This window comes from Tiliqua scincoides, chromosome 11 (genome assembly GCF_035046505.1).
Source record: "Tiliqua scincoides isolate rTilSci1 chromosome 11, rTilSci1.hap2, whole genome shotgun sequence".
Taxonomy (NCBI): Eukaryota; Metazoa; Chordata; class Lepidosauria; order Squamata; family Scincidae; genus Tiliqua; species Tiliqua scincoides.
In genome coordinates this window covers 3142019-3163986 of record NC_089831.1, presented here as the reverse complement: position 1 = coordinate 3163986, position 21968 = coordinate 3142019, and the positions used below count along the sequence as shown (strand labels likewise).

The window sequence follows — 21968 nt, the reverse complement described above, 5'->3', positions numbered from 1 at the left end:
ATGTAAACTGTGGTTACGTGAGCAGAACTGGGTATGTTTGTAGTCCTCAATGGATCTGGAGAAGAATTTGAACATGACTGCTGAAACTAGAGAGAAGGAATTCCCCAGAATGAGCTATATATAGGGCACATATACTTTATACTTCTCATATTTTCCAGTCCACCCCCAAAGCCAGTCATCCATCCAGTTCCAACTAAATCCTCTTCCTTTGTTCCCCCCCCCTCACTGCCACTCAGGACCAACTTACTTTGGAAATTGGAAGACAGCCCATTTAATGTGCCTAACTTGTTTACAAAATCTGGGCGCAGCCCTCAGCTACAGGTCGTTCTGCCCTCCGTTAATAATTCTGCAGGAAGTAAAGTTTATTGCACCAAGTTCACCAGGACTGTGTTAGCGCCTGCTCAAGTTTTTGCAAACCTTTATGGCTCTTTTCAGCTCCTCTACATCATACAGCGTGATGGGAGTCATCAGTCCGATAATGACCTTCTCAAAATTGCCACTCAGCTCAGATTTGAGGTCGCTAATCAAATCCTATTTGGGAAAAATGGAAAGATACTCTGGATGAAGAACACAAACACATCTCACTAGTCATTTGTATTCAGAGGAGTTTGTTAGAATGGGCTTTTTGTTGTAGCCACACTAAAGAAGAGCTACAGGTAAACAATGTGAATTTTCTGGAAAAATTCAAGTTGCGTAAGTCAGTTGGGATCTGACTTAGCATATCTGACTTGCATTTACTGTACTGATCATTTACTGTACTGATCAAACACCAATTCTGAACATCAGTTAATTTTTCATACGAATACCTCAAAGTCTTTCCAATAAGCCAGAAGGATTCAAACTGAAGTATTTATTAGAAAAATTAGTATATCAAAATCAATGAGGTTTAAAGTGTCTTATTGAAAGCATTGTTTTAAAACTAGGTTTATTGGAATACTTGTAAATATTGTAAGATGTAACATGTCAGTTTTATTCAATTCACACTACCTAAGCTAAATATAAGAAAATAAAACCAGTGATAGCCGCTCACATTTCACTTTTTAGCATGTCCAAAGACATTTGTGTTTACATCTGTCATCTAAGTATCCTCCTTCCTAGAAGCAGGCACCTGAAGAACACACCAACTGCATCTTCAAACAGCCAAATTTGCCTGATATTGTTTTCATTCATTGTACAGGTGGACTGAATTCACTGCAGATCCGGGGGGGGGGGGGGGAGGAGCTAATTTTTTTTTTTAAAGTGTACCAAAACCAGTTTCCTACCTTTGCGTGATGGATTCTGGGGTCACCCTGGAAGATTCCAAAACGTCTGCATAACCTGGAAGTGGATCTTTCAGCTCTAAAAATTGCTGCTGAGACTTGAAAATGGCAATTTTGCCACACAAAGGTAGAAAACCTGGTTTTAGCATGCTTTTTTTTTTTTAAAGCCCTTTAAATTTAGTTCTCCTTCCCACCAGTATCTGATTTTGTTATCCATGGGAGGGGGTTCTGGAAGGGAGCCCCACGAATACCAATGTTCCACTGTATTATTATTTGATTTTTCTGTAAACCGCTATGTGAACTTTTCGTTGAAAAGTGAAATATAAATACTGTTATTATTATCATTATTAAACAAATCAATGTATTTTTTGAAATGGAAAACTTCCATGAATAAATATGGCAGCAGAAAGTCTTCCATTCCACTTGTTGCCTACAGGAAAAGAAGGCGAGTCAGCTCAAATCTCTTCTACCTGGTTTAAAGACAAATAATCTATGGGCAGGGGATGAACACCAGATACACAAGCCATCCATTCTCTTAGCCCAGTCACTTGTACTGCTGGGAGATCATTAGCCCATATTAGACCACTCTCCTTTTGTCTTATGTTTTACTCCTAATCGAGTTTTTATAGGTGCCAGAAGCCTAGAATATTCACCTAATGAAACAATTTGTACATCAGGTTGAGCAAGTCTGTTAATCATTAATGTTCTCATTCCAGGGATCCTGCAAATTTAAAGTTTTTCTCGGTGGTATTTCATATAAGCAAACACTCCCAAGGACTGTTTGACTACTGAGGATCAACTGGATATTTTAGTTCATTTTGGAAAAACGGTTCTGGGGGGAGGGGTGTTTCCTTCTTGTCTAGAAAGCCCCAGGACTTTCAACGCTCATTGCCAGTTTCCCATCATGATTTATTGATCGTGGCTTATCATACTGGCCGTTTCCAAAACACTTTGTAATCCTCAGTTCATTTGTCCTCAAAATAGGCACAAGGCCCTTAATGTCCCCATTGGGCAACTGAAGCCGTGGTCGAGAGACTTGTTTAAGGCCATTCAGCCTGTTCATAGCCAGAGACTCTACCCTGGCATCTGCCTTCAATATTTCACCCACCGCCCATGATATTTTTCTTAACCTGCACATCCAGACAAAACTCAATTAGCCATCCATGGCCTAAAACAAAAACCTCTCCTTTAACTGGTTGCCTGGAAAGAATTCCTACTCATTACAAGCAAATGGCTATTTAGAAGCTTACAGTAACCTCATTAGTGCTGACCTGTAAATGAAACCGGAAATCCCACACTTCCAATGCGCAAGAAGTATGGGGGGGATGACCTGCTTCTCCCTCAAGTGAACGAAAAGCAAATCACTGAGTCTTGCATTGGTGGCAGGTTGGAGAGAGGCAGCAGCTGCAGGCTTGGGGTGAAAGGCACCCCAAATCTACCACCCTCACTGCTGCTGCCTGACAATTTTGCCTGGGAAGGCTGCTCAGCCAACCACAATACACACAGATTCTTAAGGCAATTTTGTAGGCAGATAGTAAAAGCCAGTAAGTCTAGGCAGGTAACTCTTGGTCCCAGTGAGGCTCTAGAAATTTTCCACCATCCAAAATGCAGAAAGGTTGTTCCGTCTCACCTGGCCCTTCAAACACACACCAACAGCCACCCAGGTCACCTACCCGCCCAATGGTTGATTTGTAGGTCATCTTAATCTGCTGCCGTTGAGCCAAATCTGTGTTGACTACAACATCAATAATGGCATCTTCATCCGTACCTGGTGCAAGAGGGAAAAAACATGATTCAAAATTCAACTGGCAAGTCTCCCCAAGGTGTCCTGTGGAACAGAAAGGCTGTTAGCCTGGGGAAAGGGGTGCCTGACCCTGCTGCAAATCCTGTTTGGCCACTTTGACTGTCCTGGTGGACAGCCAGGGGGCGGCATAGGTAAGGGGGTGCAGGGGGTAGCAGTTGCACCGGGCATCAAGCTTTAGGGGGGCAACAAGCTGAGCTTGACACTAGGGACCAAAATTGTGAAAATCTTGGTATATATGAATAATACCATCATGTTATATATCATCGGAAAGGTAATTTAATGCTGAATGCAATGAAGTAAACTGCATTGAAATATATGTATTCTATCAAAAGTTATGGTCAATGAACCAGAACGTGAAAACACAACTGCCTTATGGAACAAAAAGTGGATTTCTTAACTCGAAGCTGACCTATGAGACTGATTGTTCTGAGAGCCAATGAGATGTTATTGACCTGTTGCAATGACATGTTATCATGATACAGCATGAAAACAATAAGGTGTTAATATGAGTCAGCTTTCATTTCCATGTATCATAATACAGTTACCCCTGCTAACTGGGTAAAAAGGCACTTTTTCAAGTGCTGTCCTTATTTGAAGAAGGATCCCTCTTCACCCCAGCATCTTGCCTTGAATCAATCAGGGGCACACATTTTATTTATTTACTTTGATTTGATTTTGATTTGATTTTGATTTTGTCTGGGGGCGCTACAAATCTTCTTTGACCCCAGGTAGCAGATAGATGCCTTAGTTATGCCACTGACTGGGAGGAGGCAGCAGAGCAAGTGGGTAGCAAGCTGCTGGGGGGAGGAGGTGGATTCCTCCCAATTTTTGCTTTTTTTAAAGCAAAGTGAAATTAAGTGACATAATTTCTGGTTGTGACATCACTTCTGGAGCAACATTTTGAGCTTGGTACCGGGCTACACGATCAATAGCTACGCCACTGCATTCAGCCATTTTCAATAACCACATCTCAAATTTCATCCACATACTTTCCAACTCCAGGTTTGGAAGGTTCCAATTTTATCAAACCTTCCATGATGTTCATTGATATGTTTATTTCTGTTTTATGTTATGCACATTTTCACATATGTTTTATAGAGAGAGAGGTGTTTGAAAACAGTGTTATTTATTTTACTCAGAAGTAAGTCCAACAAGTTCAGTAAGACTTAGGCTGTAAATCCTATCTTACTCACTGGAAATAAACACTTCTAGCTACAAAGTTAGATATTTAGGTTTTTCTCTGGTCAAATAAATTTGCCAGCTCAATAAGGCTCTGCTTTGACATTCATCCATTTTTTACTTTCATCCATGCCCTGGTCCCTAACCAGAAGAAAGAGCAAAGGATGGCTGTATATGGAAACCTAGAGCCAAGACACACAATGAGTGTGCTATAGGAGAAAGACCACTCACCCAGTCCCTTCATGGCCTTTCGAAGTTTCTGGGCACACGCATCAGCGCTGAAGTTTGACGCTGCCTTGATGGTTCCCCGATTTCCTGCCTAAAGACACAATTTCAGTTTTAAATGCCATCCCCACCAGAACGATAACAGCTCCCAGGTTCAACCCCTGACGCCATTCCCTAAAAGATAGTGATATGAAGTGGCAAGTTTTGCCACTGCTTTTTTTACACAGAAAAAAATCACCTACTTCTAAAAATATATCATTTCAAATAATGAACTAATAACCTATTAGTGCCATTATATTGTGCCATTTCTGTTCTGTAATTAGCATTTTTCAGGTGAGAATTCCTATCCATGTGCACATATGATATAGCAAATATGTTTTCAGTGCCCTCGTTTTTTCTTAAAACATTGTTCTTACAATGTAAATGTATGCTCTTTAAGTTGCACGCTTTACGTATTTAGAATTATGCTAGTAAAAATACATTTCCAACAGCCCAATCTCATGCACACCACCTGTGCATAAAAGACGCTCCGACAGCACCCCCCTGTGCCTTCCCACCCACATCAAGGCTTCCTTTGACACTTGCCAGAGTGGATAAGTCAGTGAGGGAGGAGGGAGGGGTCGTGCAGAGGACAAGGAGAAGGGCAGGGGATTGGTGGATCGGACCCAGGGAGGGGGCAGGATCAGTGCCAGTGATATCCTATTCCCCTTCCTGGACCAGATCCCACAGCACATTGTTCCTTTACCCAGAGGAGACCTTTGCAACCGTCCCCTCCACCTTAGCATCCTGCAATTGCCATTTTGGCACTCCTACATCCATGGGAGAGATTGGGCTGTAAAAGTCTTGCTTTGCATTTGTCTAAGTGAGAAACACATTTGCATGCACTGAACTTTAGGGCACTTCATTGAATTTTTTCCCCCCTTTTCAAGTATTTCAGCTCAAATACTTCTGGCCATTAGAAAAAAGAAATCAGAAGAGCCCTGCTGAGTCAGGCCAAAGGCCCATCTAATCCAGCTTCCTGCATCGCACAGTGGCCCACCAGATGCATCAGGGAGCACACAAGACTACCAGAGACCTGCATCCTGGTGCCACCCCCCTGCCTCTAACTTGCTTCCAAGTAGACAAGCAAAGGATGCACTGCACAGCCATATCAGGAAATTCTGTCATGCAACCGTGGGCAAACTTGAACTTGCAACCTTTTTTGCTCTCATGGCCTTTCTGCCACGCACTGTCAGCTCTGCGGGAACAAGATCAGCCTCCAACCAGCCAGATAAGATAACCCTGGGCCAGGCAGGAAGAAGTGGAGCAGTTTCCGCCTGTTTCATTTCCCTGAGTCAACATCACAGACCACAGATCCCACTTGGGAGGCTCAGGGAGTACCAGGCACTCCCTGGTACTGGATTGATATGGCCAACTGAAAAACCACTCACCATGACAATGGAATCTCTGCAGTGTCCAGTCCCTCAAAACAGGTGGTTCTCTGCAATAAAGAACAAGAGGAAGCGAAACCCTTTAGATAATATTTGACAGAATTCAGGCTGTGGGCACCCACCTGAAGGTCATAAGGCAAAGACTGTTTTAGTACCTGCCTCCTCCTGGTACTGGAGACAGAGACCAAATGGCACTGACTGTGAGAAGGGAGATGTGCATGCAAAGTATTTAGGAACACCTCTGCTGATGGGGTGCTGTTCCCCACAAGGCTGGCCTTAGGAGCTACAGGGCCCCTGTACATTGGAAACAAGTTCTGTAGGGACCCAGGTTCCCAGTCAAGGTCTGTAGAATCTTAGGGATAGAAATAACATTTATGCTAGACTTTCTATTTCTGTTGTAGAATGGAAAGCCATGTGAGTTTTTCAAGTCCATGTGAGTTAATGGACCAAATGGATCTAAGCATGTTTTAATATAAATTTACTTGTAGGCTTACAAGCATGCGAACAAAATGTGTAGATCACCTTTAAAAAGTAAATACAGTAGTTACCAAATCTCTTGATTTAGTGACAGTTAAATGATTTTGTAAAAATATTCATTGTATTTTTTATATTTACCTAGTGCAGAGGCCCCAAAAGCAAGGGCCCCAATTGGGAGCAATTGGTCCAAATGGCTTAAAGCTGACCACTGTTCCCCAGCAGAGCCTTTGTGACTGTTTTGGGGTGGGGGGGAGACACCTACAAACTAAAGGTGAATCTTCGTTTCCTTGCACTTTTCTCACATTTGAGATCGGCTGAGAGAAGGGTCTCTAAAGCAACAGCCTGTAGGCCTGACCGTGGATTACCAAGGTCATGTGGCACCTGGGGCCCATACATTTTTGGCACCCCCACAACAGTTATTTTCTGTATTAATCATGACATTATTATTATTATTATTATTGATGATGATGATGATGATGATGATGATGATGATGATGATAGCAGTCAGAGAAGAGGTACAGAGAGTGAACATTCTCTTTTATTTGTGTATATGAAAGAGAGCTCCGCCTCATATTTGCACCACACCAATTGTGTCACACAAGCAATTTGAATAGGCTTAGCAGGAGCATATCAGCCAATTTGAAAATGCAAATGTAGATGATGGCTCTTTACCCAAAAGAGAAACAAATTTACTACTTTAAGCCATTCCTGCCCAACGCTGCATATACATAACAGGGACCAAATGTGTATACCTGCTGACCAGGCAGGAATGGGTTAATGCACCACAGGCAAGGCTGACCATTTCAGCAGGCCCAACTCCCAGGTTTGCTTCTTCACTGGGTCAAGCTGCAGGAAAGTACCCAACAAGGAGTAGAGTTTGGGGACTCTGGCCTGATTGTTACAGGAACCAGAAAAATCCCCTTTCAAAACTCACCTCTCCATATGAAGTCTTTGCCTGAACCCCTCCATTCCCCCATCAAAGCAAATGTGGAGCATACATCTGCACATATTTTCTTGTTACTTTCTTTTTCCTCTTCTGAAGTTCAGTTTTAAGTTCTTTGTAGGCAAGGACCCTTCCCCCCTCTTATGCTTTAACATACTAACAAATAAACCTACCCATGTGGTTTATTATCCAAACCTATCCACACCAGTGGCAGCCTGTACATAACAATGCTACATGATTCATTGTCCCATGAAGCGCAGCACATGAGAACCAACACTGAAATATGAAGCTGTATTTCGAAACACCAACTTGAACAAGCGCCAATGCTACTAGGGTTTTGGCTTTGTTCCTTAATAGTTCCCTTTTGTGCTGCTCGCAAAGGACAGCTCCTTGCAGAGACGCAATTTGTGTGCATGCCCAGAGATTAAGAAGTTCGCCTGCTTCCCACCCCACAAGTTGCCTCCTTGCCCATAATATTAGAGTATAATTTACAACTTGGAGAACAGAACAAGCTAGATGTGATGAGGGTAGCCATGTCATTAAAAGACCAGGATTGTGTAGAGTGGTTAGAAAAATGTGTACAATATACATTGTGGACCTCCTACTGAAAAGTTTGGAGACCCCTGCTTTAGCTAACAAAGCATACATGCAAACAAACTTCCCCCACTAAACTTCTGTGATAGGAAATAAGGATGGCTAAACTAAACCCGATGCAGGTTTTCAACAGATGAGGCTATTTGCACACCTCAAATTGAATTTAATCATATCCTGGATTCCCTCAAGGAATTCTTCCACCACCGTACCAAAAGGAGTCTATTACAGAAATGTTTTTCCAGGGCTAATTTAAAACTGTTTCAGTTCACATTTTGAATAGAACGTGTCTTGACTCTCCCAGACTGGGCAGGCCTCCAGATGTAAATATGGACCTGCAACAGCTTTCTACAGAACCACACCCTCCATCACAAGCCAAGATCTGCATGAATTAAGTCATCAGACCAAGAGCTGCTGAGTTCTAAGCAAGCACTAAACCAGGCCAGAACAAACCATCTGTGCTCAGCAGTTTGATCACTGGGCAAACTAACTGGGCAAAGAGGCACTTTTTCAAGCAATGCTCCTCTGATATCTAGCGGGAGGGGGGGGAGTTACTGACCCTCTTCACCACAGTGTCTTTACTAGTTGCTGTTGCTGGCATTTCTTCTGTGGCTTGTTAGTGGCTTGTCCTTTTGGGACAGGGGGTCGGTAGTGTAGCTAGACAGGGTGCAACGCACTAAGTTTTGCAGGGAGCCTCGCCCCGCCATGCGAGCAGCCCCTCCCCTTCGGAGCCATTCCCCATCCCTTTGGAGCAGGGGTGCCGAAACTCCGGCCCTGGGCCACTTGTGGCCCTCGAGGCCTCTCAATGCAGCCCTCAGGGAGCCCCCAGTCTCCAATGAGCCTCTGGCCCTCCAGAGATTTGTTGGAGCCCACTCTGGCCTGACACATCTGCTCTCAGCATGAGGGTGACTGTTTGACCTCTCATGTGAGCTATGGGATGAGAGCTCCCTCCACTGCTTGCTGTTTTACGTCTGTGATGCAGTAGCAGCAACAAAGGAAAGGCTGGCCTTGCTTCGTGCAAGGCCTTTTATAGGCCTGAGCTATTGCAAGATATTCATTCATTCACATAAGTTCATCTTTAACATATTCATTTATGTAAAGTTATGTAAATTTATTCAAATTTTAAATGTAAATTAATTCTCTCCCCCCCCCCCCCGACACAGTGTCAGAGAGATGATGTGGCCCTCCTGCCAAAAACTTTGGACACCCCTGCTTTGGGGCACCCCTCTGAAGGCCCCTTTGGAGCAGCACCTCCCCTCTGGAACCATTTCAGCTCCAAAGGGGAGGGGGAGGCACAGGGAGGCTCCCTGCAAAACTTAGTGCTTTGCACCCCCCTCTAGCTACACTACTGCAGGGAGCCATTTAGTTACTTGGATTTATTTGGATTATAGTTATTTAGTTATTTGGATTTCTCTGTGTACTGCTTTGTGAACTTTTTGTTGAAAAGCTGCACAGTAAATAAATATTCTTAACAACAACATTGCATGAAACGTGCAACAAGTACTGCTGGCCCATCCACGAGGCCACCGGAAGCAGGGACAGGTTGCAAGGAGTCTGAAGGGATGGCAGATGCAAGCTGCTTTCACCCTGCCACCACCGCCGCCCTCCAACCTACCATCAATGCAAGCCGGAATGGTCTGCTTCCCGTTCACTTGAGCAAGAAGCAGATCAATCCCACTCCTAAGTCTCTCTGCTGCAGAAGCCAGTTTTGGTGCGCACAGGACACTTTCCATTCTGGTGTGAGCCTCAATGATCTCCTCTATTTCAGAGAGACTTAGGAGTGTGTTTGGTTTTCCGTTTGACCGTATCCAGCTGCCAGTGCCACACGGGTGGGTAGACCTGGGCTCCCAGACCTTTCCAGCTGCCTCCACCCTGCTTTGCCCCTCCCTGCCCCATTCTGCTCGCCCTTTGTAAAGGAGCCCCCCCAAAAAACTGTCCCCCCTTGATGACATTCTTCTCGGAGGCCCTGCTTGGGTGGCTCTTTTGTCATCTGAGTCATGACTTCCCTGGAGCCATTTTTGGTCCACTACTTTGTCTTTCTTTTGTGGTTTGGTTTTAATGGTGGGAGCTGTCGTTCATTCATTCATTCAATTTTTACCCCGTCTTTCTCCCCGCAGGGCACTCAAGGCAGCTAATAGTTAATTAAAATACAAAGAAGGTTAAATACATAAACTATAAAATATGTATTAAAAGCCAGTCAACAGTGAGCAGCAGCATAAAAACCCATCAACAATAAAGCATTAAAAAAATTACTAAAAAGCACATGCCAGTCTGCAATCAACATACCCCAAGATCTTACAGGGTAAGAAAGGATTTTTGGAATAAAAACCATCTTCAGGCCTTGCCCAAAGGTTAACAGTGAGGAGCTGTTCTCAGCTCTACTATGCTTACCAATTATTTTATTAGTAGTTAGTTTTGATTTGGGAACCAAATGCGGAATGTCTGGATATAAAATAATTCTAAAATAAAATACATACATGTGCAGTTGATGGAAGGAAGTAGGTTTAGGCTGCAATCCTAGACACACTTTCCTGGAAGTGAGCCCCACTGAACACAATAGGGCTTACTTCTAAGTAGACATACACAGGATTATGCCGTTAGCTTTGTAAGCCAATGACTCTAAAACTTTTTAGCACAGAGACCCACTTTTTAGAAGGACAATCTGTCTGGGCCCACCAAAAATGATGTCAAGGACAGAGGTGACATCAATTTAGGCTTCAAACGTCAGCTAAAAGTCCCACAATCAGCTAAAGGTACTTGTACTGTTATTTTGCATAGCTCTCAATTCAAACATTATGGCTTGGAAGACAAATCAGAAAGCAGATTTGGATCCTTCTTCAAGCACAAAGCCCTCTCCCCTTTCCAGCATATCTTACCTATTCAGGACAAAAAACCATGCCTTTCTGTCTCACTGAGAGCTCACCCTGCCCAGTAGCTCTGCACCCTTCCTTTCAGCTCAGTATTTTCAATGGTAGCTGAGCTAGATGCTATGGGACCCACTTAATGGGCCCTACTCCACAGTGAGAAACACCGATACACGATTGGAGATTGCTGGGAACACATCTCCAAGTTGGTCCATGTTCTTTAAAGGAAGAGTAATAAAAAGTAATACAACCAGAATTTTAAGAGATGCAAGCAGATGGAGCCACTTTGTTCAAAAATTTGCAGAGTCAACGTTTTATTTCTGCATGCACAATGCACTATTATGCTGCAAGGAGCAGTGTGTTGCAGGAAGGGAGACAGGAAGGACAGAGAAGGAATTGTTACAGGAGACAGGAGGATAGAGAGCGCAAACAATTCAGAAGGCAAAGTCCTATCCTCCGGTGTGGGATGTGATCCAAGCATTTCTCCACCAAACATGGAGGACTAGAAGCTTGGCTAAAAACTAAACAGTGTCTCACAAATCCACCTTTTGTAACCTCTTAACAAGCAATAAGAATTCCATACAGAGTCGCAGTGGGAAAGATAAAACAACTCTTTGTATGAAATTCAAGAAAATTGGCTTATTAAATGTCTCCCATTTCAATAGTCAATTGCACCCAGAAAAACCTGTCCCATGAGGCAAGTAAAAGCCAGTAAGCCACCCACAAAAACTTAAGTATGGTCAGGAGTTCTACAGAATTGATTTCTCTGCCTTGCAGCTTATTCAGGGAACCTGAATCATGGCAAGCAGCAGCACCCCCACCTGATGTCATTTCCCTCTAGTTTGCATTGATTTTGCAAAGACACCGCACAGAACAACAGAAAAGACAACATCAAAGTCTTGTTTACGGTTCTGCACCTATCCTTTGGTACATCCTGCTTGGAAAAAACCAAGCTCAGCAAGTTTCCCTGAATGGCTGCTTTCAATCTGCTTTGCAGGGCTTATGCACTGAAATCTGGGGAAAAGAAGTGGGATGTAAAGGCCCATGCTGTTTGGTTAGCATGACTAATTGCCCTTGATAGATCTATTCAGTCTTTTCAAAAGCCATCTAAGCTCATCTCCACTATCTTCTCATCTAGCGGTTCTTACACATTTAGCACCTGGACCCACTTTTTACAAGCAGACTCTGTTAAGACCCACCAGAAGTGATGTCAGCACCAGAAGTGGCATCATCAAGCAGGAACATTTTTAACAATACTAGGCTGCAATCCTACCCATACTTACCCAGGAGAAAGTCCCATTTATTATCTTTGTTAAAAGAATATACAAAACATTTCCCCAAATACAGTCACATCCCATGGTAGCATCAAGTCTAATATATTAAAAATATTGAAATGAATGGAGACCCGCCTGATATTGGCTCATGACCCACAGTTTGATCATCAAAAGAAAGCAGGGCCACCAAATGAATGAACAGAAAAAAGCCTAGCTTGGCCAGGCCTCCTCTTCCTCCTCTGCAGCTGCCACTGTGGTTGACCACAGAAAATCAGCACAGAGGAAATCACCACAAGACAGTATGTCCACATCAAGCTGCTGTCAAATGCTCAGCAACAGCTTGCTGAGAAGTTGGTCACCCCACAAAGCAGCGAGTTCCATGAACTTATCAGGTGTCATGTGAACAAACACTTCCTTTTCTCAGAGCCCAATACTAGGCATGTCTACTCATAAGTATCTCCCCTTACACTCAATAGAGCTTACTCCTAGGTTAAGTGCAGACAGGACTGCAGCCTCAGTCCTGAACTTAGGTGATTTTATTATATGCAGCTACATCACACCTTCACCACGCAGTCTCAGAGCAACTTGTGATATTACAGCAGAAGAGAAAAGAATTACTGTACATAAAACCTAACAGAGAAAATCTGTAAAAAAGACAAAAAGCTGTTGGGTAGAACCTGCTTGGGACTGGAGAGCAAAGCTAACTCATTCCTTTCACACCATTTTTTTGCCAATCTCTCCACCACCATCATCAAAGCAGCCATTACTTCAAACATCAAATGCCCAGTGCCATTTCCTCAAATGCTGAGGGTATTATCAGAAGTCAGAGAATGTTCCCAAGAGTCCAGAGGTGTAATGCCACACACTGGCACAGCTAGAGGGAGGGCAAAGCACTAAGTTTTGCAGGGAGCCTCACTGCAGTATGCAAGTGGCCCGCCCCATCCCCTTCGGAGATATTCTGAGAGGTGGGAGCAAAACAGAGGTATATGCTTAGCTTTGAAGGGGAGGCAGAGGTGCTGCTTGCACACCACGGTGAGGCTCCTCACAAAACTTAGTGCTTTGCACCCCCTCTAGCTACACCACTGATCCTGTACAGCTCCTATGCCAACTTTGCAAAGTAGTAAAACTTGCACTATGCAGGAAAATGTGAACAATATAATAATAATATACATAATATACAGTATTTATATACCGCCTTTCTTGGTCTTTATTCAAGACTTTATTCAAGGCGGTTTACATAGGCAGGCTTATTAAATTCACGCAGGGATTTTTACAAATTGAAAGAAGGTTCTTTCTTTCAAGAACCACTACATTCAAGGTGTTACACTAAACAAGCTGTTTACTACTGAACAAGCTTAATTTGCATATCCCATACAGGAGAGACCCAGTTGAAAAGTTGTCTATCGATATTTTTAATGATCGTAACAAACTGTTGTGTCAGCTCTTTGCAAGAAGAGGAAGTGGGGGCTTTTTCTTCCTTCCAACTCAGTTTCTCTGAACAGTTTGTGAATCTTGACAGTGCTGGACAAACAACTGGGCCAGGCAAAAGCTCTGCCCATCTCTGTCCAGCTACTTGCTCCTTCCTTTCCTTCCAGTCCCTGGACTGGAAAAGAGGGGGCAGAGAGGAAGAGGAAATGGGAAGGGGAGGCGACAGAACATCAGAGAGTGGAGGAGCAGAGGCTGGCACATCACTGTGTAAGAGGGGCAGCATTTGGCATGCTGCATTAGGAGGTGTTGGGCCTGCCCAGCACTAACAGTTCTCCAGGTGGGGAGCACCTTTTCCAATCTCCTGGCTTTGCTTTTCTCATCCACACAATTACAAAAGATAGTCAAGCCTTCTCTGGGTCACGCTATGGCTCAAAAGGGCTATAAAGATGATTGCACTTTGGGTATTAAAGAACTAAGCAGGTCTGTTTCCATCAAAACATGGGAACTATTTAATAGAAGTTTTAAAAATGGGACAATGGAGAAGACCATCAAAATCTATACTTGGGATCAAGAGACAAAGTTGAAGTAAAGTAAAAGTAAAAACAGAGTCTAGCAAGACTTCCCTGAAGAAAAGCAATCCACTTAATCAGTATCCTTTCGGCAATAGAGAAACATCTTCTTAACCTTGTCCTGAATGTACAACATTAGGGCCGCCATCACAATCTGGCTGGAATCTTGCAACCCACACTGAACACAGCTGATAAGTTCTCTTATCCCATTTTGATAATAGGATCTCCCCCACCCACCCAGCTTGTAGAGGAGTGGGAAATGTGAAAGCCTCTTAATTTCCAACCAGCTCCAGTGAGCGGAGCAGACTGGACCAACGAGTAGGTGCGAGCCAAACTCAGAAGGGATCCAAGAAGGTTTCAGTCAAGGTTTTTTTTTTTCCTCTTGGAAAATCAGACTCCAACAGAGGTGATCCCCTACTTACATACAGGTTAGTTCCAGAGATCTCTACTTCATCAAAACATTTTTTTACGCAAAGCAAACAAAATTATGAACAACCTGTTGTAGTGGTTGGAAAAAATAGTAGACACATTTATTTCTAGAAATAAATTATATAAAAAATAAATAATTCATTCCCTAATGAACGTACACCCTGTGGTGATCCTGCTTTTTTGATTGGGTAATGAACAAAATGGACCTTAGAGCAGCTAAGATGGAGCAGAGGCTCCATCTATATTTGTTACACTTTGTATCTGTACGCTTTGGGAGAGGAATACATGACAGTTCTAGTCAGTCGTACTCCTTCTCCTTAACCCACCACTTCCGTATCTTCAAAACTCAGCATCTCTCCATCCCAAAAACCAGCGTTATCACACCTGCATGAAAACATTGGAGTGGACGGATTACATCTGCACAAAAGCCAGACGCCACTGTCCTTAAGGACATCTGCAAGTTATGCCCTTCAGTTGGAGACCACCTATACAGCGGGCCCTCAGCATCTACAAGGGAACCGTTCCAGGACCCCCTGCAGATACAGAATTCCACAGATAATGAAATCCATGGAGGGGCCATGCCAGCAAACTGGAACCGCGTTCTAGTTGCATCCAGGAGGTCCTCTGTGGCCCTCCAGCCACAGGCTCAGCACCCACAGATATTCAAATCTGTGGATAAGGAGGGCCTGCTGTATATGTTGGGGGGGGGGGTGGTACCTGTGATGCATCACCTGCAGCTCCAGACAGAATGGAGAATATGAAAGGCTGCTTCCTAGGTCAGCTCTTCCAAGCTCTTTCATTTTAGAGGGGTTCTTCAGGAGAAGGCTGCTTCTTTGATCTGCTGTGTTCAGCAGGAAAGTGAAACAAAGCATTGGTGTGTCTGCCATATCAGATTCTTGCCATTGCTCCAACTTCTGTGAAAGGGCTGCCTAGCTGCTCAGATCACCACGGGCTTCCATCATGCTCACAGAAAGACAACTTTATCAAACAGCAAACATAAAGGATCTATACTCTGTACGTTTAAATATAAATATCACAAAACTTAAGGTAAAATTAGATAAGCATAACAAGGAAAGATTAGATAAGTATAACAAGGATTCACTTTCCTAATTGTACGGCTTACAGTCCTGAAAGACAAGATATCGCTGGTCTCTAGAAAGTACTTCCCAATTCTACTCCCAATAAATAAGCCAGGAGGCAAGATTGGCATTTCAGAAACTGCCTTGCACCATTTGTTCTTCAGTAAGTAGTTAAAATTGATTTAACTAATTGATCACAAATTTTACTAAGTCACATGGAAATTTTGTTGGTGCCCATCAGTGATTTCTGGAGCTCTGTGTCTGTGCTGCTGTATTCTAGATACGTTTTAGCCCATTTCTGCCCAGCTCACAGGTGAACACATTTTATCCCTATTGCATATATGCAACATTGGGCAGAAATGGCTAAAATACACATAACCTTAGATCTGAACTGCTACTCAAAAACTTCAGTAGAGTATTTGTCATCAATGACTAGGGCTTTTTTAACAGTTCTGCAGACCCATCCTGGATTAAATAAACCACCTTCATAAATGTGACAGCAACAGCAACAGCTTTTGCCTGCTTTGTATGTTTTTAAAAGCTTGCCCGGAGCTAATTGCCATCAAAAGGCAATTTTGGAGCGGTCTTTATGCAGAGGCTACAGAGAAACAAGATCCCTCTGAGAACAAAAAGAAGGAGCACAGAAAGGCCAGCCTTTGGGTACACGGCCTGAACATCCCTTCTCCACCTGCTTGAGTCAGTTGCTTTGCAACAGGCTGTCCTGCACCAAAGTGGACCTGAAAACATTTCCTTTAAAATTATCGTCATTAATAATAATATTTGTGTCAGAACGTAGCATGCCTGGTGCACTGGAATCTTTGCATGAGTTACAATGTAGCATTGTCCATGAAATGGTGGGATCGCAAACCAGCCAAAGTAGTTGAGAATGAAGTTAAAATACTGTGGAATTTCTGCACCCAAACAGATAAAACACACCAGATTTAATAGCCGTGGAGAAGGAAAAGGTTTGGATACAGGTGGCGATATTGCAATTGTGCAACCTGACAGTAAAGAACATGGAAAAGTTACCAAGTATGAAGTCCTTCAGATTGCGATAGAAGGACTAAGGCAAAAAAAGGGGGTAAAAATTGTACCAATAGTAGTGGGTGCTTTAGGCACTATTCTTAAAATCTTGGGAAAACACAGGCAGCTCTACCTGCAACTGCACGTATTCTGCAGAAATACCTCTAGATATCCTAGGAAAGGAAATATCAAGGAAAGGCCTTGATATATGAGGCACTTTTGCAAGAGGGAGCTTCTCTTATATTTAGCGGGGGGCAGTAACTGGCCCTCCTCACCCCACAGTGCCTTTTCTAGTGGCTGTCTGGTGGGGTTCTTTTGATCTTTTTAGATTGTGAGCCCTTTTGGGACAGGGAGCCATTAGCTATTTGATTCTCTCTGTAACCTGCTTTGTGAACTTTTCGTTGAAAAGTGGTATATAAATACTGTTAATAATAAAAATATTCAAAGAACACCAGCCACTACCAGGTGGACCAAGATTAAGCTAATAAAAATAATAATAGATAACAAAAACATCAAAGTGCTCCGGGATTTTAGAATACAAACCGACAAACATCTGCCACACAACACATCAGAACCAGATCAGATCGGAACCACATCAGAACCACATCAGAACCACACAACACAATCAGAACACAACACATCAGAACACAGAACACAGAAAGGTGCAAAAGAGAGCGACTAAGATGATTACGGGGCTGGGGCACCTTCCTTATGAAGAAAGGCTACGGCGTTTGGGCCTCTTCAGCCTAGAAAAGAGACGCTTGAGGGGGGACATGATTGAGACATACAAAATTATGCAGGGGATGGACAGAGTGGATAGGGAGATGCTCTTTACACTCTCACATAATACCAGAACCAGGGGACATCCACTAAAATTGAGTGTTGGGCGGGTTAGGACAGACAAAAGAAAATATTTCTTTACTCAGCGCGTGGTCGGTCTGTGGAACTCCTTGCCACAGGATGTGGTGCTGGCGTCTAGCCTAGACGCCTTTAAAAGGGGATTGGACGAGTTTCTGGAGGAAAAATCCATTATGGGGTACAAGCCATGATGTGTATGCGCAACCTCCTGATTTTAGGAATGGGTTAAGTCAGAATGCCAGATGTAGGGGAGAGCACCAGGATGAGGTCTCTTGTTATCTGGTGTGCTCCCTGGGGCATTTGGTGGGCCGCTGTGAGATACAGGAAGCTGGACTAGATGGGCCTATGGCCTGATCCAGTGGGGCTGTTCTTATGTTCTTATGTTATGTTCTTAACACATCAGAACACACAACACATAACCATAATCAACAAGAAGGATAAGAAAGTCTGGATAGTAGACATTGCAGTACCTGGTGACAGTAGAGTAGAAAATAAAGAACTAGAGAATCATCAAGTATAAAAACCTACAAATAGAAATGGAAAGACTGTGGCACAAGAAAACAAATCCTAATAGTCCTAGAGGCCTTGGGTGCTATCCTGAATCACCTTGAAAAGCACTTGGACACCATCGGGATGAGCACAAATACCATCAGCCAATTACAAAAGGCTGCCTTACTAGGAACAGCACATATACTCTGGTGATATTTGTAATGCAACATCACAAAGACAAAAAATAGCCACTTATCATAGGTCCTTGGGAAGGACTCGATAGGTGGATACAAACAAAATCTAGTCAAAAACATCATGACTGTGTGAAATAATAATAATAATAATAATAGATGTCACTTAATATCAATAATAATTGATATTGCAATTCCTGACGATGCCAGAATTAATGAAAAAGAACTCAAAAAAGAGACAAAAGATTGAGACCTGGCCCTTGAAATCATACGACTGCAGACAAAACATCCCAAAGTGCTTCCCACTGTCATCAGGGCACTCAGAACAATCTCAAAAAGTTTTGTGAATCCCTTTCAACTGCAGCTGATGGAAATGACACCATCAGATACGCAAAAAACCGCTTTGGGGAACATTGCACAACTGTGCCAATACCGTGTTGAGACTTGTATCTGTTGCTGAACAGCAGTTAACAACTGTGTTCATGTCATTTGAAATAATAATAATAATAATAATAATAATCCAAAACACCTTGAACACCTGAAGAGCATTGGGGCCACAGAAATTACCATCAATCAACTGCAAAAAGTAGCATTACTGGGAACAGCTGACATTTTGCTATGGTGTTTAGAGGACAGTGGCTCTCACACTTTTAGCACAGGGACCCACTTTTCAGAATGAGAATCTGTCAGGACCCCTGTCAGTGATGTCAGGATCAGAAGTGACATCATCAAGCAGGAACATTTTTAACAATCCTAGGCTGCAATCCTACCCACACTTACCCAGGAGTAAATCCCATTTATCATTGATAAACGCATATACATAGTAGCCTTTTCAAAGATCTGTAACATTTCCCCAAATGCAGTCACATAGCATGGCAGCATCAAGTCTAATATCTAAAAAATAAAATATTGAAATGAATGGGGACCCACCAAGTGGGTCCCAACCCACGCTTGAGAAACACTGAATAGGATAAAAGTTGGGCATTCCAGGTACTTGGAAAGGACTGGATGCCTGGATTTAAAAAACCGCTCAATAACACCTACCTGACTGCAAAAATCTCATACTAATAATGAGATTATTTAAAAATTAGTATTATATAAATATATTGTATAATGTTATGTATCATAAAGTACTATATATTATAGGCATATGTTATTATATAACTATATAATTATTAAAAAATAATTTTTGCCTTCTGTTTAACCTCCCAAGGGAAGCGGGTGGAGTTGGTGGGGAACCGCTCCCGTTTGCGTCCAGCCCCCCGGACAAGAGTTCTGGGCGTGGGGGGCGCAGCAGCCGTCCCGGGGACGTGGAGTCCAGTGGCAGGAAGAGGCGCCCCAGCCAGCCCTCAGGGGCTTCCGCACTTATGGCGTGGGGGGCCGGCTGGCGGCCGCGGCTGCTCCACCCCAGACGGGCAGAGCTGGGCGAGAGGCGGCGCAGGGACTCCTTCCTCGGCAAGCCCCTCGGGGCAGAGCGCGGCGCTCCCTCCCCGCTCTCCCCGCCCTGCAACGCCCCACGGGCTGCGGAGCTTCCTCCTCCTCCCTGCCCAAGGAGGGGCCCCGATCCCGCAGGGAAACTTGGCAGGGGCTGCACGACGCCCTGCAAGGGAGACCCTCGCGGCCCCCGGGCCCGGCCCCGCACGCCTCACCTATCCGCAGCGCCGACCAGCAGAGGCGGCACCGCTGCCCTCCGCGGCTCTTATAGGGGCAGGTCCCGCCCCACCGGCCCCCGCGTCTCCCGGGGGAACGCCCAGCTGCCGCGGCGGCGGAGGAAGCCGGCCCTGAGCCGAGCTCGGGCCGACACGCAAGGCGCGGCACGTCGGGATGCCCCGACCTGGGTCACTTCGGCGCTCGCGTTTAGGGCGCTGCTGGACCCGGAGGGGTCGTGAGAAAGGGGGACCTTCGGGAGGAAGAGCCGCCCCCAGCAGCGGCTGCCACCGGCGCCGGGTCTCAGTGGGTGCGTCCCGACGACGGAGGCAGCTGCAGGAAAGCCCAACCCTGGGCATGCCTACTCGGAAGTAAGTTCCTTTCGAGTCAGTGGGGCTTACTCCCGGGAAGGCGTGGAAAGGATTGTAGCCTTAGAGCCCCATCCTAGGCATGTCTACTCAGAAGTAAGTCCCATTAGAATCAGTGGGGCTTACTCCCGGGAAAGTGTACCCAGAGTCTCGGGATGACTTGCTGAGTCAGTTGCCTTGGCCAGGAGGCAGAGTCCCAGTTCAGTGACTGAGGATTGACTTAATGTTTGCCCAACATGTTTGTTGTGAATACACAACAGGGATCAAATGTGTACAACTGCCAGGCAGGCAGAAATGTGTTAACCAGTCTATGCCCCGCCTTTCTCCCCAAGAAGAGGCCTTCCAGGCCACTTGCAAAATGCAAAAAGGCCCACAATGCATTAATAATAATACTTCACTTTTCAACTGAAGTAGTTAACAGAGCAGTTGACGTCAGTGCTTCTCAACATTTGTCCTCCGCCAGACCACTTTGCATGGGCTGCCTATTGGAAGTACCACTGGAAGTAACTGGTGATGACTTCGTCACCAGTTACTTCTGGGTTGGGAGGCTAGATGCAACATGATAAAAAAAAATAGTACAGAACACACCAGCAACAGCCACTGGAAGATACACCTGGATGTGTGGTGAGGAGGGACATTTGCTGTCCCCCTGCTAAAGAGAAGAGGGCACCACCTGAAAAGGTGCCTCTTTGCCCAGTTTGCAGGAGTACAGATGATCACAGCGAAGCCATCATATTAGACATATTCCCATAAAGATCAGCAGTGCATTTAAGAGGCACAAAATGTACCAGACTTGAAAGCACAAGCAGCTCTCAAATGCCAGAAGTCGGTATCGGCAACAGACCAAAAATAGACCCCATATAGAAACCAACCTTGACAGCAATATGACAATAAAGCAATCTTGAGATACAAACACTTGAGTTTGCATCACAATCCAGAGAACAGCTGTACTTGATGCTGGTGTCAAGTCCTTGCTACTTTCTCTGTACCTCTTCTTGATCCTCACAGGCCGCTGTCCCACAGGTGAAGAACTGGGGAATCCCCAAGGGAAGTCTGCAGCTTGCCCTCAGTGACCACTGTGAGCCCAGCAGCAGCTTGGCAAGGTTGCTGGCTTACTTGCTGTAGCCAGGCCCTTGTGCAAACTCCATGGTGGGCAGCGAACCAACTGGTGCAGCCAGACTTTGCTGTCACCTTATCCTATGGTGCCTGTTAGATAATTTGCAATGGCATGACAGCGCTTCTGGGAGAAGAGAAAACATTTGACCTGGTCACAGGGTCATCTCTTTGTTAGCAAATAAGAATCCCTTCATAAGAACATAAGCAGAGCCCCCTGGTTCAGACCAAAGGCCCATCTAGTTCAGCTTCCTGTATCTCACAGTGGCCCACCAAATGGATCAGGGAGCACACAAGACAACATCCTGCATTCTGGTACCCTCCCCTGTATCTGGCATTCTGGGGCACATCTCCCACCCTAGTTCTTTATCTCAGGTGGCCTCAGGGTGGGAGACAGAGTATGAGTGACAAAAGAGATGGGTTGCCCTCCATCTTCCACTGAAATGTGCAGTCACAGGGGGTGTTGGCAGGGCTGGCTTTAAGCCAATTGGATTTTGCGCCTAAGGGGGCCCTGTGCTAGAGTAATCTACTCTAGTCTTGTATGTAATTTTATAATAACATGTTCTTAGATCCATTTGGTCCATTAACTCACATGCACTTTTTGAGAGCATAGTTTGATTGCTTTCTACCATAGAAATATAAAGTCTGTCATAAATTGTATTTATATTTCTAAGATTCTACAGACCTTGGCTAACCTGGGGCCCTACAGAAAATGTTTCCAATTGGGC

General features: G+C 44.4%; 1 protein-coding gene across 2 annotated transcripts in view; it reads right to left on the bottom strand.

Annotated features, from left to right (window-relative positions):
- Nucleotides 1-19814, bottom strand: part of ANXA4 (annexin A4) — a 28146-nt gene extending 8332 nt beyond the window's left edge. The window contains exons 1-5 of one of the 2 annotated variants that reach the window (XM_066639305.1): nt 19762-19814; nt 5898-5947; nt 4474-4561; nt 2933-3027; nt 418-531 (exon numbers count right to left, since the gene is read on the bottom strand). In XM_066639305.1, coding sequence (XP_066495402.1) covers nt 418-531; nt 2933-3027; nt 4474-4561; nt 5898-5900 — 300 coding nt within the window. In that variant the 5' untranslated portion in view covers nt 5901-5947; nt 19762-19814. Of the gene's footprint in view, nt 1-417; nt 532-2932; nt 3028-4473; nt 4562-5897; nt 5948-19305; nt 19563-19761 lie in introns of those variants that run through there. The other variant, XM_066639304.1, reaches the window with a different exon arrangement.
- Nucleotides 19815-21968: the final 2154 nt, after the last annotated feature.